General features: G+C 38.0%; 1 protein-coding gene across 9 annotated transcripts in view; it reads left to right on the top strand.

Annotated features, from left to right (window-relative positions):
- adgrl2a (adhesion G protein-coupled receptor L2a) overlaps positions 1–19889 on the top strand; it is a 158558-nt gene that overhangs the window by 116000 nt on the left and 22669 nt on the right. For 7 of the 9 annotated variants that reach the window (XM_052101395.1, XM_052101393.1, XM_052101402.1 and 4 more), the window contains exons 9-16: positions 3397–3435; positions 6074–6257; positions 6964–7086; positions 7986–8191; positions 9643–9816; positions 12977–13186; positions 14312–14532; positions 17181–17247. In XM_052101395.1, coding sequence (XP_051957355.1) covers positions 3397–3435; positions 6074–6257; positions 6964–7086; positions 7986–8191; positions 9643–9816; positions 12977–13186; positions 14312–14532; positions 17181–17247 — 1224 coding nt within the window. The remainder of the gene's footprint in view (positions 1–3396; positions 3436–6073; positions 6258–6963; positions 7087–7985; positions 8192–9642; positions 9817–12976; positions 13187–14311; positions 14533–17180; positions 17248–19889) is intronic. The other 2 variants (XM_052101394.1, XM_052101396.1) reach the window with 1 other exon arrangement.

The following is a 19889-nucleotide window of genomic DNA, read 5'->3' as shown; positions in this document are numbered from 1 at the left end:
ATTTGTTGATTTGGCACATATCCACTGTGACTTTCTGAAAATAGGACACTCGGAAATGAATAAAGCAAGTCATAATTTATTATTCACAACCCACATTACTGACTATATACAGGTGAAACTCGAAAAATTAGAATATAGAATAGAATATAGAAAAAGTTCATTAATTTCAGTAATTCAACTTAAAAGGTGAAACGAATATATTATATAGACTCATTACAAGCAAAGTAAGATATTTCAAGCCTTTATTTGATATAATTTTGATGATTATGGCTTACAGCTTATGAAAACCCCAAATTCAGAATCTCAGAAAATTAGAATATTGTGAAAAGGTTCAGTATTGTAGGCTCAAAGTGTCACACTCTAATCAGCTAAACACCTGCAAAGGGTTCCTGAGCCTTTAAATGGTCTCTCAGTCTGGTTCAGTTGAATTCACAATCATGGGGAAGACTGCCGACCTGACAGTTGTGCAGAAAACCATCATTGACACCCTCCACAAGGAGGGAAAGCCTCAAAAGGTAATTGCAAAAGAAGTTGGATGTTCTCAAAGTGCTGTATCAAAGCACATTAATATAAAGTTAAGTGGAAGGGAAAAGTGTGGAAGAAAAAGGTGCACAAGCAACAGGGATGACCGTAGCCTGGAGAGGATTGTCAGGAAAAGGCCATTCAAATGTGTGGGGGAGCTTCACAAAGTGTGGACTGATGCTGGAGTTACTGCATCAAGAGCCACCACACACAGACGGGTCCAGGACATGGGCTTCAAATGTCAAACGTGTTACCTGGGCTAAAGAAAAAAAGAACTGGTCTGTTGCTCAGTGGTCCAAAGTCCTCTTTTCTGATGAGAGCAAATTTTGCATCTCATTTGGAAACCAAGGTCCCAGAGTCTGGAGGAAGAATGGAGAGGCACACAATCCAAGATGCTTGAAGTCCAGTGTGAAGTTTCCACAGTCTGTGTTGGTTTGGGGAGCCATGTCATCGGCTGGTGTTGGTCCACTGTGCTTTATTAAGTCCAGAGTCAACGCAGCCATCTACCGGGACATTTTAGAGCACTTTATGCTTCCTTCAGCAGACAAGCTTTATGGAGATGCTGACTTCATTTTCCAGCAGGACTTGGCACCTGCCCACACTGCCAAAAGTACCAAAACCTGGTTCAATGACCATGGTATTACTGTGCTTGATTGGCCAGGAAACTCGCCTGACCTGAACCCCATAGAGAATCTATGGGGCATTGCCAAGAGAAAGATGAGAGACATGAGACCAAACAATGCAGAAGAGCTGAAGGCCGCTATTGAAGCATCTTGGTCTTCCATAACACCTCAGCAGTGCCGCAGGCTGATAACATCCATGCCACGCCACATTGAGGCAGTAATTAATGCAAAAGGGGCCCAAACCAAGTACTGAGTACATATGCATGATTAGACTTTTCAGAGGGCCGACATTTCTGTATTTAAAATCCTTTTTTTTTATTGATTTCATGTAATATTCTAATTTTCTGAGATTCTGAATTTGGGGTTTTCGTAAGCTGTAAGCCATAATCATCAAAATTATATCAAATAAAGGCTAGAAATATCTTACTTTGCTTGTAATGAGTCTATATAATATATTAGTTTCACCTTTTAAGTTGAATTACTGAAATTAATGAACTTTTGCACGATATTCTAATTTTTCGAGTTTCACCTGTATATAAAATCTTTTCAATACAATAAAAAGTTATGTATGGGGATGTTTTATGCACTTAACATCATTTGAACCAAATTTCTGTCACAATCTGCTGTATGTAACATTTAATTCAACAATTAGCATTCTTTGGGGCATACATTCATCGAAACTGAGCTTTGAAGATATATGGCTCTATTTAGCATGCTCTGAGGCTACGAAACCTATATGTAACTGAATTGACTTAGTGGGATTTAACATTAGTTGTTAAGCCACGGTGCCTGGAGGGCATAACCAGAGTGTTTAAAGCAACATTAATTGTTTAATACAGAGACAGAACCTCTTTCACATCTATTTTTTCCTGTGCTTTAAGAAGTGGGTGGAGCCTCTTTCACAGCTATATTTTCCTGTGCTTTAAGAAGTGGGTGGAGCTGAGCACATATCTGTGAACTCAACTGGTTGGAGCAAAGACAGTCCTCTCTAAGGGAACATATTTTCAATGGAATTATCGTAAATAATCTTTCAAAATTAGTTACTAGCAGTCCTGGCTCCACGGGGGGGCCTAGGTGGGCTCACCCACCTATTCATGAGCTTGGCCCACTCTGACAATCACACCAACCCCTTTAAATGTTCGGCCCACCCGGAGGGTCCTATGACCCACCTTACATCTTAGAGATAGAGCAGGGCCTGGTTACTAGGCATTGCTTTTTTCAAATGATACAATGATTTTCAAATGATTTTCAGAATTATATAGCCCAAGGCAGGGAGAGAGGGCACACTAGCCTAATTGCAAAGAGGTCGGACTACCAGTTCACTAGCAAGAGTGCCATTTGTTTCTCATAGGAGACACGTCAGCCAAAGTGATTTAAACAAGTAGGGCATGCTCTTGGATCAACATACACTGTTGTTCCTTAAACAACATTACTATCAACTATCTACTAAATTTATCAACTGATATCCCTTAATCTCAAACCTTTAATCATGCCCTTGTTCTACCCACTCCTTAACTGAACCCTGATACTAACCTTAACCCCAAATCCTAGCCCCTATCCTTCAACTCTATATCTTGTAACTTGTCACTTCATCTAACCTGCATCCTAATCCTTTGCCCTAATCCCAGTCCCTAATTTCCTACCCTAAATCCTAACCTTAACCACTATTCCAAATCGCGATCTTGACCTTAAACCCCAACTTCCAACCCTATATCCCTAGCCAACCGTTTTGCCTGGTCCAAACTGGCAACTTTACTCTAGATATTTTAAAGGAAAATCCAGTGCTGCCATGGTTCAGAAACCAAAACCTAGCCCAAACCCTTACTCTGCCCTACCTCTAATATTAAAGGGTACTGATTGGTTTATATGAATGTTATTCCAGGAAATACATTCTTGTAACACTAAATGTGGATATAAGCAAAATGCACACTACATAAATTAAGTGCTTTTGCTTATGGTATTGCATATGCTTAGTTTGCAAATTCCAGATGGTAAATGGGTTACTCATGCTATTTTATGTTAAATATCACCTGTGGGTTAAGACATCTTCAGATTGAATTGTTGTTCTAAATGCTCTGTACACCCTAACATTCATCTTCTAACATGAAATCATTGTAGCAGGCACAACTGCTATACTGTGTTGCTTAAGTGCTTGTGGATTGGAGAATTCATTGGTATCCCATCAACCTTTCTAACTGTGTTTCTTTGGTCTGTTTTTGTTCTTCTGTGTGTCCTCTCTCAAATCAAAAAGCTTCAAAAGCGAGAAAGGACGTGCAGGGCATATATGAAGGTATATCTGTGCTATGCTACAATGTCACTGTCTCTTCACTTGTCTTTTTTTAACTGTCTCTTCTTCTTTTTCTGCCATCGTGCCTCAGCATGGTCCTTTGTTTGTCCATTCTCACTGTTGCCATGACATTTCACTCTTTCAGTGTCCTCAATGCCTGAGGTTAAATTTTTAAGTAGAACAGAAATTATGTGGCTGCCATTTTTATTCCCAGTTCTTACATGTTTGTGTGTTCTATGATGGTCTATTTATTTCTTTTTCAGTTTCTTTAGTGTTAAAATCCTGATTTCTGTTGACTTGTTTTTTATTTGCAGGTTGGCAGTGCATGTATTGTTGTTTTTGCGCTCTGATCTGAATGGTTGTAAAGTGTTTATGTCAATTTGTGGTCCTTGAAATCAATTTGATTCCTGCATTGGTTTTAGCCAAAGCATCTTGAGTTGCTAAAAGATCATAGATGTACCAAAACAGAGGTACATTTTAAATTTGACAACACATTTTTGGTTATTTTGAAATCATATGCAGGGTGATTTTTTTGGAGAGGCAAAGCGAGGTGAAATAAATCAGCAAATGTGTGCTCCAAAGAAAAAACTAGATTAATATACTCAAAGCGCTTTACACTGTGACTCATTCACCCATTCACACACACATTCATACACCAATGGCGGCAGAGCTGCCATGCAAGGTGCTAGCCTGCCATTGGGAGCAATTTGGGGTTCAGTGTCTTGTCCAAGGACACTTCGGCATGTGGAGTCGTGTGGGCCGGGATTTGAACCACCAACCCTGCGATTACTAACTGAGCCACAGCCATAGATAGATAGATAGATAGATAGATAGATAGATAGATAGATAGATAGATAGATAGATTGGTATAGCATTAAGAGTGGCATTACGAATCATTAAAAATGAACAGAAAAATTGAAATTGAAGAAGAAAGTTTATATTCATTTACATTTATGCATTTGGCAGATGCTTTTATCCAAAGCGACTTACAGAACCCTTATTACAGGGACAATCCCCCTGGAGCAACCTGGAGTTAAGTGCCTTGCTCAAGGACACAATGGTGGTGGCTGTGGGGCTCGAACCAACATACTTCTGATTACCAGATTACCAGTTATGTGCTTAGACCACTACACCACCACCACTCCATGCATGGAGTTTTGATCATTTTGATCATTCAGTCTGTTGGTGCTTTTTTGTGTATGTGCACAGTAGTTCTGGCAGAGAATTACAGACTGTTAGTTATATGAGAGTGTTACTGTGTGAGGTGAAATATTCTTTGAATAATTAAATTATGCAAACCTCTCATCTGAGAATGCCGCTTTATTGAGATATATCCCATTCTGTCCCATCCAGAATTATGTTCGGTATATACAGCATCAAACTGATGTCAGAAAGAGAATTATTGAAAGGTTTCAGTTACTATAAAATTAATTCAATTATGTCAGACTACAGTGACCCAAAATGACATAATTTAAATTTGACAATGAATTTGATATCTAAATTGTCTCTATAAACTTTCTTAATGCACATTTCTGGCCTTTTTGTGTATAATTCATCAATGCATGTTATTCCTAAAAAAAGAAAGAAAAAAACAAGACAATACATAATATCTTGATGCACCTCTCAAATGACTTTCCTTTTCAGCTGATTTCACAAAGGCCACAGAGGCTATTGGTTGTTTATCCATAAGCCAAATAGCTGGTTTTAGGCTTGTTAATTCAGCCTTTCTAAAATCTTATAGATTACTAATCCAGTGTTAATGAAGTGATTTAATGCTGATCAAAGAAATGCAATAAAGGTTAAGGGAATATTAGAAAAGAAAGAATTACCATTGACATACATCAGCCTCCATGTTTTAGTCCAAAAGCCTTCTTTAAAGTGCATGCCGACAGTATCTCAGGATGTGTCAGTTGTCATTCAAGTGTGTAATACCCCAGTCAACTGCACACTCAAATTTAGGTCTGGTCCCTTTCTGTTTTGTATATGCCCAATTTTTATAAAATAAACTCTTAAAAAATCTTGAGACACCTGAATTTTGTTCAATTCAACCATGCTCCGTCTAGTTTTTGTGAAAGCATCCAGTGTGAATGGTGGCCCAACTGTGGAGTTTCTGTGTGTGTGTGTGTGTGTGTGTGTGTGTGTGTGTGTGTGGGGTTATTTGGTTAGCAGGTGGCCCTTTTCTTTAGTTAAATTTTGTGCATCATATTATCAAGGCCTAGAGATATTACAATAAATGTTGTTTAAAATGTGTTTCCATATTAAAAACATGAATGATCCATTATGAAATGGATGATATTTGAAAGTAGTGGCCTGCTTCAATTCTGATGGCACACAACAATGATGTTTTTATCTAAAACAAATCTCTTTACCTCGAATGTATCCGTTTATGCGCTTAAAGAGTGCATAGGAGCGCTTATGAAGCTTTTCACATTCAATACTGCACTCTTGAGAAAAACAGGTCATGTCGGGCTCATTTCTGCAGCCTGTTTTCATATGTGTCACCTGATAACAAACTAAAACCAAGTGTGCATGTTTGCTTTTATTTGGGCACGGGAAGACAGCTGCTGAATAAGTCAGGGCTTTGACATTTGACATCACTACAGTATTTAGTGCTAACACAAGCATCTCATTTGGGGTTTAGGCTATCGTGGATACAGTTGACAACCTCCTCAGACCGGAGGCTCTGAAATCCTGGCGAGATATGAACACAACGGAGCAGACACATGCTGCAACCATGTTACTGGACACCCTGGAGGAAGGAGCCTTCGTCCTTGCTGACAATTTAATGGAACCAGCCATCGTAAAAGTACCAGCCAGTAATATAAGTGAGTGCAAGCGATACGCAAAACTAATAGAACTGACAAGTGTGTAAACGGTTTATTTAGTGTGTAGCAGCTGATCATTTTGGGTTTGACGGTTTTAGCCATGAAATTAGAATAATAGAATTGCATCACTGCTGAAAAAAATAAAACAACACATAAAACCTTTAAGTGTGTTTGCTGAGTTTAGCTGTCTACCAGGCTGGTTTCTACTGCTCAGGCTAGTCTAGTTAGATGTTTTTAGAGGGTTTTGGGCACATGTCAGCTGGACAAGATGGGAGATCAGCTGGTCGATAAGCCAAATCAGCTGGACACCAGCTTGGCCAGGCTGGGTAACCAGGAATAACTGCTGAAAACCAATTTGGCCAGGCTGGGAGACCAGCTGAATCAATTTAAACAATCTTAAACCAGCCTAAGCTGGTTTTCTGGATTAACTGTTCCCCAGACTGCCCCCCCAGTTCTTCATGCTAGTCTGGTTCATGGTTTTACAGGGGTTTTATAAGTTTGTCAACTTGGTCATGCTGGGAGACCAGGTAGACCTGCAGAAAACCAGCTTAGCCAGGTTGGGAAACCAGTTAAACCGGCAAAAAATCTTAGGCTGGTCTTTTCGGCAGGGACATTCAAGCACATGAATCTCGGTTCAATAGGTTTCTTTTTTCTCTGTTTCCGCTTGATGAAGTAACATTATAAAACGCGTGATTTCTCTCTGCAGTTTTGGATGTTTACGTGCTGAGCACAGATGGGCAGGTTCAAGATTTCAGGTTTCCCCAGAGTGGCAGGGGTGGTATTTCTATCCAGTTGTCTTCCAATACTGTCAAGCTCAACAGTCGTAATGGTATGCTTCAACCCACGCACAAACACACGCATACATGCAATCATTCTACTGTCAAAGTATTGAGTCTATTGAGAATGAGAACATCTAAGATCCAATTGTTCCTGTCACTATGGAGCTAGCAACGCTCTCATGGTCAGAGAAAGATCTAAACATAAATTTGAACATACTGCTCAACATATGTTGTTTTCGACTAAATTAACCAACCTGCTGCTGGGTCACTTTCAGAAATGTTATAAATATTCTACTTACTGAAGTTGGAAACTTGGAAACACTTTTTTTACAAAGTTTGCCTCAGTAGGGGGTTATTTAGAGATTTGATAATTGGATTGTCATGTTTGCCAATGTATGTCTTATATTTTTTAAATATCTACATAGGTGAATAAAACAAAGACATATCACCAAATTCTACCCTGATGTATAAATATTTTACAATTTTAAAAATACGGCATTATTTCATATTACATTATGATAATGAAAATTTGATTTATTTTTATTTATTTTTATTATTACAATAGGCTTCTGAGAATTCAATTGTCACAAAATCCTAATGGACCTATAAAAACGGTTTAATTTATTTTCTTTTCCTTTCTTTTATTTTTTAAGGGTTTTCAGGTGAAATGTTAAAAAAAATTACATTTATTAAAAAAAAAAAATATTTACCCAGCCTTTTATTGTTCCAAACTCATATGACTTTCTTTCTCCTATGGAACACAAAAGGAGATTTTGTTGCCTCAGTCACAATTCACTTTCATTGTATGGAAAAAGATGCAATGCAAATTAATGTAAATTAATTGAGTCTTAGACTAACAATTCCTTTTGGGTTCTTGGAAGAAAACAAATCTCAGTTTTCGTGAGATTCAACCACATGTAAAATCAAGTGTGCTGTTTCCTCTATGCAGGTGTTGCCAAGTTGGTTTTTGCCCTTTACAAGAACCTGGGGCAGTTTCTAAGCACAGAGAATGCAACAATCAAGCTCAGCCACGAGGCTAACGGACGCAATTTCACAGTGGCTGTGAATTCCGACGTCATCGCAGCCTCGATAAACAAGGAGTCCAGTCGTGTATTTATATCGGAGCCTGTGATTTTCACCCTGGAGCACATTGACGTGAGTGCAAGCAATAAGCAAACAAAGAGATTGTAAAAACAGCGGGATTGCAAAACAAGATGACAAAGAAAGTGAAAATAAAAGCAGTCTCAATTCAAACACCATACAAGGTCACATAAGGGTTTGTTTAAGCCATCGAACATGAAATTAACAAAGTCTGAACCAATGATTATTACCAGCCTAGACCAAATTCTTAATGAAAACTAATTCGTTTGTCGACATTAGGATGTAAATGATGCAATTTCCTTTTTTTGGAGTGGAAAATTAACTCCCAGATTAGCTTTACAACGTAGGATGAAATTACCAGAGGACCAATTATTGTCTCGCTCTCTCCTAAAGTGTCAGGAGCTCTCCCAGAGGAGACCCATTTTGATTTTTGCTCTCTATCAAAGTAATTGTGTGATTTCCACAGACATGCCTTCAAACCATTCTGCCCCCTGTTAGCACCTCATATAATCAATGGTCCCATGCTAGATTTCGCACTCATTTAACCTTATTAGATTCTTTAGTCGTTTATGTGCGAACACACACTGTGCATTTAAAGGAGTGTTTGATAAGGCCAGTGTATAATTTAAGAAATAATGAACGGCAACAGTCTGGCTCAAGTTATGGTGAGTCAGAGTGAATTATGATGGCTTGTCTCATATGTTCATGTACAGTACAGTACAATAGCCTGCCACAAGCACAGCTATCAATTTTCTATTAATTATCATCAGCTAACCCATCAACAATGTTTCTAGGTCATTCCTTTTAATGTAGTAACTTCTAAAAATGAATATGCTTGTGTTGAAATTTAAGAAAGTATTTTTATAAATTAGTATAACAGACTTTCAGAAATATGCTCTGATCAAGCTCAGCACAGAATTGTATTAATTCTAACTTGGTTATTTACACAATGGCAATAAAATGAACAAGATGGAATATATATATATATATATTATTTGATTCTCTGAATCTTTGGTAATATCAGAACTGAATTCTATAAGTTTAACAGGGTTGAATGTTTTAAAGTGAGACAAACCAAATAATATCACAAATACATGAATTATGTCACTTCCTGAAGTATGATGGAGCTGGAGCTTTAAGGAACTGGCTTTTGTTAAAGGAATATGACAAGAGACTTACAGGATGGAAAGAAATATTTGGGAAACAGGAAAAATCTATAAAATGATTAACAATAAGGGCAATATAAATTTAATATGTCTTCATAAATTCATTAAGTCCATTTAGAACTTAATGTATAGCTCACGTAAACATGGCAAAAAAAAAAAAAAATCCTTAATTGAATTAAATGTTCACTTAATTGTGATATTTTGATAAAATAAATCTAACTTATATGATTTTCAACTTTAAAAAATTGTGAGTTTAATATTTGATCTAGTATGTTAAGATGGGCACATAAAAAAGTTCTTTATAACAGGAACAATCATTCCGTCTGCTCTCAATTTCAGATGCAGCATTATTATAACTCCAACTGCTCTTTCTGGAACTACTCAGAGAGAACCATGATGGGATACTGGTCCACTCAGGGCTGCAAACTCATACACGCTAATAAAAGTCACACTACCTGCTCCTGTAGTCATCTCACCAACTTTGCGGTGCTCATGGCTCATCGAGAGCTGCTGGTAGGATATGAACTTTATAAATATTTAAGCTTTTGTCTGAGTGTTACTGTGAAACCCAGCTGTGATAATAGACACCGCCAATGCTCATCTGTAAGCCAGCTGCTGTGAACTGATAATTCACTGGATTGCAAATGAATGCAAACCTGCCCATTAAATTGACTATATTCTACACTTTTTTTTTGTATTTAGATTTTGTATTTAGATCTCCCCTGTAATCTACTTATAATGTTAGTCTAAGTTTCTTGCACACTTGTCATAATTTAGTAAATTTCGATGTTCCACCCTCGCTATGACCCTTAGATAAGAACCATAATTTACACAGATGCATAAGCTTGGCCAACACATTTTAATTGCATACATACCCTTCCTTGGTTCTGACAATCAAGAACTGTAGACCTCACTGGGTCAAATTGACCTGACATAATTAATTAAAATTCATCATCCGAATTTACCAAGTCCCCCCCCCCCCGAAAGATTTATTTTATTTTATTTTTCAAATCAAAAACAATGAGTTATATATTTTTCTTATAAGAAACTTTAGCTTGCAATTATTATTATTATTCTTTTTATGTCTCTACTACATCATTTCATTTGTCTCAAAACTTTTCCCTTCCATGTTTAACATATTCAGTATCATTTTAACTAATTTGTAATGGACTGTGGAATGAGCAGTTCTAATGCTGAGGTGATGTCTGTAATGCAGCAAACAGCAATTTTGTCCTCTGTGTCTGATGCACTTTCTATTTCACTTTCTTCATCACCAATTCTCCAGCTAAATTTCCAGAGCATCTTGTTAATTTTGTAGAGGACAGGCTTCTGTACAAGCACACTATATACTGCCTCTGTGAGAATGCTATGAAAACAGCTTTGAATTTCTGAGAATAATAAGTGATTTGTATTGTCTGGAAGAAAAAGGGTGTGTGAAAAGTTGTGTGTGTGTGTGTGTGTATGGTGGTTGTATGAAATGTGTTTAGAGAGGGGATGGTGTGAGGGGAGAGAGAGGAAGGTAATCAATGGAGCACAGCAGCAGAATGTATGTATTTGTGTGTAGGTGAGTGTGGGTGTGTGTGGAGGGGAGATGTAAATGTATATGTGTGATGAGGATGTGTGCATGCAATTATGAATATGAGTGTACTTATAAATAGCATTTGGATCTTTACTACCGTGTTATAGCTTTTCTTACAAGTCTTTATATTAACCAGGTCAGGGAGGGACTACAAAGGGACTTTTTTATAACTTCCTTTAAATAAAATATAAAATTAGTAATTAGTAAAAGTGGACAATGTCATGAAATTTCAGGCCTAAAAAAATGGTTTAGTAAATTGGTAAACGGTTCTAAAACGGTTCAAATTGACCTGGGAGGTCCTACAAGGGTTAATGTGCTATTGCATCGCTATGGCATTAGCAAATTTCAATACTCAAGGGGGCATTAGAGTTACTTTTAAATCTGTGCCATGAAACTGGATGTGCTATTATTCAGGTAGCTATAAACATGTTGACAGTTTAACTAACTTTAACCAGATACTATTTAGTAGATACAAGCCACTTCTTTTAAAATGAATGGGAGAAATTGGAATGCCCAGTGGTCATCGGATGTAAAAAGATAGTCCCACCTTACAGGTCAAGAAGCCATTCACCTTTTAGATACAGACATCTCCTTGAGAACAGGCATGCGCATTAGTTATACACTCAGATTTGACTGCTGATTTGAATTATGTTCTTTGATTGTAATCATGACCAACCATTTTGGAGATTTCAGTCTTTGCCCATTCAAGTAGATAGGAGCTGCTCTTGTACGCTGCTTGTTTACACAGAAAAATAGCAGCCCAAGAGCATTGTAAAGGTGGCCGCCAGTGTTCTGACTTGCTAGAAAGACTTTGCTTTACCTAACTTGCTCAACAAGATTCTCCTCAAACTGTTTGCCATGACAGTTCTTGAGCTGAAACAGAAAAATGAACGTAAATAGGCTGTTTTTGCTACTGTACATTAAGACTTCTTTATGTAAATGACCTAAATGGCTATGATTGGCTAACTCTTCAATGAGTAACAAAATTCCTGCCAAGTTGCTGAATGGCCCTCCGCCCTGTCACATTCCTCCCACGTTCTCTCAGTCAGGGGAGCCCCCGGCATTACTTACACCCCCCCCCCCACCTTTCCCTGGGGTAGAGCGTGCCCTAAGCCCCGTCTGCCGGCAGGTCAGGTCTGTGTTTTTTGCCCCCAAATAACACAGTAAAATTTAAACGAGAGGAAAAAGGTCAATGCGAATCGGCAGTGAGAGAGAGAGATGCAAAAAAAACATTTACTCGCCAGTTCTCCGATACGCCATAGCTTGTCCCTCGGCCACTCCTCCACCCTCTAACGGATGACAGCCGTGCCTCTCCAGGCTTGGCAATATAAATAATATTTGAATGATTAACATAAACAAAAGACACACACACACACACACACACACACACACACACACACACACACACACACACACACACACACATGACGGACATGTCCGTAAACGATCTCTCTCTCGCACCACAGTCCGCAATCAGCCTTTATCCCTCTCGGAGGTTTAATTAGCCTGATAAGGGACCGGATGTGTATAATCATGACTCGGCCCCGCCCTCCGCCCTGTCACACTGAATACTTAGTAGGCATTGATGCAAGTTGATGAATACTGAGTAGGCATTGACATGTCAATGAGTTAATTGTTTTGACATCATGAACATGACAATTCCGAATGACCCAATTAGTTTCCATTAAAGAGGGAGCTTTGCATTGTGAATGTTACAGTGTCCTATCTCTAACATATAAACCTGAGTATTTATCTGAACAAACTCTTTTGGTTGCATCTGTCAGTTGCACCATGCTGGGTAGCCCCACCCACTGCAAAATATCATTGGTGCCAATCAATGCTCCATATAGCTGTATAGTAAACATCAAAAGTATTATGATCAACTGTGAATGTGCATCACACAGCATTTTTGCTTTCAGTCTGGACAGAAATGTTTAGTGTTACACCCATGTAAGGAAACAGTATCACAGTTTGCTCTCATAGTAGATTTCAAACACTTAAAAAAAAAAAAAACATAGAAAAAACTTTTTCTCTCTCAAGTAAACATTATCTGTATTTAAATTCCTTAACTCTCTCTTTCTGTATGTTTGTCAGGGTCCAGATAAAGTCCAGGAGCTGCTATTGAGCGTCATCAGTCGTGTGGGTATTGTGGTGTCCCTCATCTGTCTGGCCATGAGCATCTTCACCTTCTGTTTCTTCCGTGGACTTCAGAGTGATAGGAACACAATCCACAAGAACCTGTGCATCAACCTCTTCATGGCAGAGCTCATCTTCCTCATCGGCATTGACATGACCGAGCCAAGGGTAACGTTACAGTTGATGGATGTGATTTTTTTTTTTCAGTTGCACTCAGTCTCATCAAAATGACTTACCCCAGAGTCATTTTCACGACCTCCAAGACATCATCTTCTTGATATCTAGCTGCATTTAGACTAAAAGTCAACCAATATACACTCACTGAGCACTTTATTAGGAACACTATGGTCCTGTTACAGTACCCAACATGGTCTTCTGCTGTTGTAGCACATCCACCTCAAGGTTCGATGTGTTGTGCATTCTCAGATGCTATTCCGCTCACTACAATTTTACAGAGAGGTTATCTGAGTTACCATAACCTTTCTGTTAGCTTGACCAGTCAGGCCGTTCTCTGTTGACCTCTCTCATCAACAAGGCATTTCCACCATATAACTATAGATCACTGGATGTTTTTGGCACCATTCTAAGTAAAATCCAGAGACTGTTGTGAATGAAAATCCCAGGTGATCAGCAGTTACAGAAATAATCAAAACAGCCTGTCTGGCACCAACAATCATGCCATGGTCTAAATCACTGAGATTAAATTTTTTTTTTTACCTATTCTGATGGATGATACGAACATTAACTGAAGCTTCTCCAGTATCTGTGTGATTATATGCATTGCACTGCAGCCTAATTGGATAACTGCATGAATAAGTAGGTGTACAGGTGTTCCTAATAAATTGCTCAGTTAATGTAGATTTTTCAGTGGCTGATACCGATATCTAGAGAGGAAAATGGCCAATATTATAATATATACTGTATACACAGTGCCCCCCCAAAAGTATTTGGACAGTTAAACATGTAGGAATTTCATTGCATCAATTGCCAGTTGTATTATTTGCAATATTTGCCAACTGATTTAAAGTTTGTTATCTAATGCAAACTAAATTTTGGAAACACAAAAAAATACAAAATAAATAAAAATTTTACCCAACAATTACTCAACATTTACCAACAAACATTTGAAAATAGAAAATGTACATAATCAATATGCAAGACAAGATAAATGGCCTTTAGATATAGTGCCTGGCCGATTAATCACTAATTTGGACACATGATTTAGGTAAATCTATGATTTTTCCATCAAAATGAGTTTTTCAGGCTCACTGAATGCATATGTTCATCCCACAGGTGGCCTGCTCCATAATCGCAGGAATTCTGCATTACTTTTTCCTGGCGTCTTTCGCTTGGATGTGTTTGGAGGGGGTTCAGCTATATTTGATGCTCGTGGACGTCTTTGAGAGTGGATATTCACGTAGGAGGTATTTCTACATGATGGGATATCTCCTCCCTGCTGTGGTCGTGGGTGTGTCCGCCGCAGTCGACTACAGGAGCTATGGGACTATAAAAGCGTAAGCGACTTTGAATGTTTTCTTAGTTTTTTTTAAAATGCAAAGCAGTCTGTGGGAGCATAACATAGGTACCACACACACACACACACACACACACACACACACACACAAAGTCTTCAGAGGATGCCTTACAGTACAAAATGCGGTTTCCAGGCAGGGCTGCATGCGTTAGTGTCTTTTGTTCAAATAGCCTCTGGTGACCTGTTGTTTGTAAATGCTCTCAAACAGAGACGAGAGCCGCATGAGAAAGAGGCTTTTACGTAGATTAATGGCGGTGCTTCAGTCCTGCCTGGGCTCTTGGGTTCCTCTTTATAACACATAAACAGGTAGACGTGTCTTGGCCCTGCCTGCCGCATCACTGTTAATACAGAAAGCAGAGGCTTCCTGTCATTTGCAAATGTATTTGGGTGATTCATCAATTAGGGGAACTTTTCTGTCCCCAAGGTTCATTTTAAAGACAAAACTCTTAAAAAAAGTTTGTTTTTAAAAAAATAGATTAAAATATCTCTAACTTTGTGAATTTGCTATTGACAAGCACCTCTTTCTATCCTGTGTTGACTTTGTATTAAAACAGGAGGCTTTGGCCAGTCATACTGCATGGAAGGGCCCCCTTTTTTAAACAGCAAATTTGCTTAAGTTATCAGAGGTGGTATTAGAGGGAGGGACATTATTGTTCTAGAGTGCATTTGATTGGACAAAAATCTGTTTAGTGCAAGATGTCTTCAATATTTTTAGTCCATTTTCCTGAAAGAGAAAGACCATAAATTTTAAAGTGTCACTTTTTAGGCATACACTTAGTAGCATATTGATTTATTTAACTGTGTCTTTTTAATAACTTTTTTCCTATCTTTAATAACTCCTTCCCTGTAGGAGTGTTGAAATGTTACATTTGCCAAAATTCTCTATTTTAGGCTATGTCCACATTAGTCCTGATACATTTGAAAACTATGTTTTCATTTTTGAAACGCTCTCCATCCAAACTGCCGTTTTCAAGTGTTTTCCAAAAGTTGCTCGTCCACACTAAAACATATGAAAATGCTTAAATCCCCTTACAGACTGTAATGCAATCCTTGTGTTTCATCGCCGAACAACAATTCATTAATTAATTTTTAGTAAGTTTTGTGTCACCTATGAAGGAATGAATTGTGAAGGTTGTACAAAGTAACATTTATCTTTAATAATGCTCTCAAAGTGAATAACAGGCACAATAACACTGCTACAATGTGGGCCGCCAATTTGATTGTTTTGGGTTGAATGGATCACATGACTGCCTCACATGACAACAAATACATAATCTCATATCTCCATCTTTCCCTCCCACATTACAATGCGAAGATGCCATTTTCAAATATATCCACTTGGGAGAATGTTTTCGAAAAGCTCAGTTTTTGCTGACAAAAATGCAGTCTCAGTGTGGACGAAAGGCCAAAGTATAGAGAAAAAGATGAGTTTTTAAACGAAAATGTATTATTGTGGACGTGGCCTAAGTTTGACCCTTACCCAGATTTTTAACTCTTCATATGACTCATTACCATCACAACAATTATTTTGGAGAACAATTTAGTTTTTCCAAAAAAGTTTACATTTGGTTATGATCTAATTGAGAAGTGACAGAGCAGCACATCTCTGCCAGGGCAGTACAGTGAAAGTTTGAAAGATAATACATTTTTAGAGTAGATTTATTAGGTATCATTACAACAGGTTTTTCTTTTGGGAATTTTAATTCAGAAACAATAAATTTCTTTGTATTTTCAAAATTCAACGTTATTTAACTTCTAGCTAACTTCTTGTGTTAGAAAATCTGAGGTTGATCCAACATTTTTTTCAAAAAGTGAAACATTTTCATTACACATTACACCATCACACACAATATCAAAAATAAAGAAAATTTAAATTTATAAATGCGAGGCTTGTAACAATGCATTTGGCTCAGATCTTTCTATGGTTTCTTAGAGTGCTTTAACATTGACATCATTTATGTGATCAGTATTTCCTGCTAGAGAAACTAGATCGGTTACAGGAAATTACTGCTTTTGAGCAGCATTTAATAGACTAATGCACAACTGGAATGAACTTGTATAAAAACATTGTAACAACCCACACAATCCTGTTTCAGTGCCAGATACCCTTCTCAATGTGCATGTTAAATATTAGTGGTGTATACTTAGGTTAATCCTAAGGTTACTTTGAAACTTATATTGAAGGGCAGCAGTACCTAGGGGAAAGCATATTATAGAGGCTTGGGGGTTGGATCTTTCTACATGGGCCAGTAAGCAACCATGTAGCAACTGCACAAAAAGCAATTCAGAAAGCCTTAGTAACCACATAGTATGCACTAGCAACCATCCAGAACACCCTAACAACCACAATGTAATGTGCTAAAAACACATAGAACACCATAGCAACCACCTGGCAATGCCCTAGCAACCTCCTAGATTAAGCTAGCAACTAAATAGCAACACACACACACACGCACGCGCACACACAAAAATACACATAACACTAGCAATGCATTAACAAACACTCAGAACACCTTAGCAACATCACTTCACAGGCAAGCACTACTCACAATTTCTTCAGAAAATGTACAACTTGCTTTTGTTTTTTGTTTTCATTGAATAACAACATTGAATTTGTTGTCTTTGCAGATGCTGGCTCAGAATGGACAATCACTTCATCTGGAGTTTCATTGGACCCGTCACCTTCATTATTATGGTACATTCAGTATCTACTGACAACCTTTGAATTGCTTGTGGCTGTGTATGCCATATATGTCTTTGTGACTGAATGCTGAATGCATGTGTTCAGTAAAAAACAAGAAAGAGAATAATATTTCTGTGCAGTTCAGGGCCGCAGGACCATGTCTTCCAGTTTAAAGAGTAATTGACGAAATCCTCAGTGCGAAAACATCGAGCTGCTTTTGTTTCCTCAGTCTTATTCAACAGATTGGAGCTCATTGATTCCTGCTTAGATCGGTTCAGTCTCGGCAGATCCAGTCGATGAGGCCTGCGGAGAGGTTGGAAATGCTGCTCTTAAGGTTTTTTCAAAGGGATGGTTTTGATATGATGCAGCTTTTTCGATGTGGCATTAGAGAACAACATTGTCCTCGATTGATACTCAGCAGGATGCTTTTGAGCTATGGGGTCATGACAGCCCCAGGGATGAGGACTGAGTGTGAAAAAAACATTTAAGACAAATAATATAAAGCTAAAACTTTTATTTTTGTGATTCAACCTTTTAAGGAAGCATCCAATGACTTTGCTGACAGTGCCGAGTTCGTTTGCCATGAGATACCGGTCATAAGGCACGTTGGATTGACACAGCTGCAGTTCAAGCGCTCTGTTATTTGCTAGCTAAAAGATTATTGCCTCAGACTACATTGGGAAGGTTAAGAGGAAGTAGGCCGGAGGGAGACATAGATAGAGCGAGAGATAGAAAGACTACAGCAGGTGGCATTCACATCTGTCTGGCTGTCTGTTTGCCCTCTAATCTCTGGATGAAAAAGTGTCATCTTTCTGAAAATGGAAGGACAAATCGAGATGTTTGTGGAGGGTTGACTTTATTATATAATTTATGGTTGTATAAACAGACCAGGTGACCTGTGTTCTTGGGTGAACTGTGATGGAAGTTATCTTTGTTGGAAAGACTTTGGGATGAAACCCTAGGAGCACACAGAGACTTAAAATAGATTTATAGACACCAACAGTACAAACACAGGTTTAGACCAATGTAAAATACAGCCAGAAATACAAAATATATTAAACATATAAATTAACAAATATTTTTAATTAGTGAAATAGCCAAGAAGAAAAAAAGATATAATAATTTGAGTTTTATTTTTTATCCTTTAATCTTTCATTCAAAATATTCACAAAAATCTAACCTTTAATTGAAGTAATCTAATTGAAAGGATGGGGGGGGGGATCTCATAATTATCTAAATATTTTTTTCTCCAAAACACTTTTGCCACAATTATTGGCACCCCTAGAAATTCTTATGAGTAAAATATATATCAAGTATATTCCCATTAATATATATTTTTTAGTATACCTGGGTGACAAGGAACATGAAATTGTTCAGCCATAACTTCCTGTTTCACATGGGTACAAAAATGAGGTAACACACAGGCCAAATTCTCTTAATCATCCATCACAATGTTTAAGACCAAAGAATAAAGTTCTGATGTGTGGCAAAAGGTTTTTGAGCTTCACAAAATGGGATGTGGCAACAAGAAAATAGCCAAAGAATTGAAAATACCCATTTCCACCATCATGGCAATAATTAAGATGTGCCAATCAACTGAGGTTACGAATCGGCCTGAAGGAGGACATTTGTCTGTATCGTCTCCATGCACGGTGAGGAGGATGGTTTGAATGGCCAAAAATCCTCCAAGGATCATAGCTGGAGAATTGCAGGAATTAGTTGGGCTTGGGGTCAGAATGTCTCCAAAACTACAATCAGACATCACCTACTTCACAACAAGCTGTTTGGGAGGGTTTCAATATTAAAGCCTCTGCTCTCATCCAAAAACAAACTCAAGCATCTTCAGTTTGTCAGACACTATTGGAACTTCAAATGGGACTGGGTTCTATGGTCAGATGAAACTAAAATAGAGCATTTTGGCAGTAAACACCAGAGATGAGTTTGGCGCACACAGAGAGGTAGCCATATGGAAAAGTACCTCATGCTTACAGATGAATATGGTGGTGGATCTTTAATGTTGTGGGGCTGTTTTTATGCCAGAGGTTCTGGACATTTTGTTCAGATACTTGGCATCATGGACGTCAAACACCAACAGATAAAAAATCAATACAATTGCCTCTTACAGAAAGCTTAAAATGGACTGTGGTTGGATACTCCTGTGTCCAATTATCAAAAACATACATAAAAATCAACACAAAAATAGTTCAGACCACAAAATCAAGGTTCTGCCATGGCCATCCCAGTCCCCTGACCTGAACCCATAGAAAACCTGTGTGGTGAACTGAAGAGGAGAGTCCACCAGCATGGACCTCTGAATTTGAAGTATCTGGAGAGATCCTGTATGGAGGAATGGTCTCAGATCACTTTCCATGTGTTCTCCAACATCAGTAGGCATTATAGGAGAAGAATTAGAGCTACTATCTTAAGTTTGGCTGCACATAGTATTGATTAAAAGGGTGGAAATAATTGTGCCACACATATATTTAACAAAGATATTTGTTTTTTTATAAAACTTGGGTTGTGTTTGGAAATGTTTGATATCTATTTAAGAATAGATTGTGAATGAAAGACCAAAAGGATAAACCATAAGTATATCTTTTTCACAGCCTTCTTTTCTCATATTTACCAAGGTTGCCAAAAATGTTGGCCACCAC

This window comes from Xyrauchen texanus, chromosome 32, assembly GCF_025860055.1.
Source record: "Xyrauchen texanus isolate HMW12.3.18 chromosome 32, RBS_HiC_50CHRs, whole genome shotgun sequence".
Lineage (NCBI taxonomy): Eukaryota > Metazoa > Chordata > Actinopteri > Cypriniformes > Catostomidae > Xyrauchen > Xyrauchen texanus.
The sequence above is the reverse complement of the archived record's forward strand: the minus strand, read 5'-3'. Positions and strand labels throughout refer to the sequence as shown.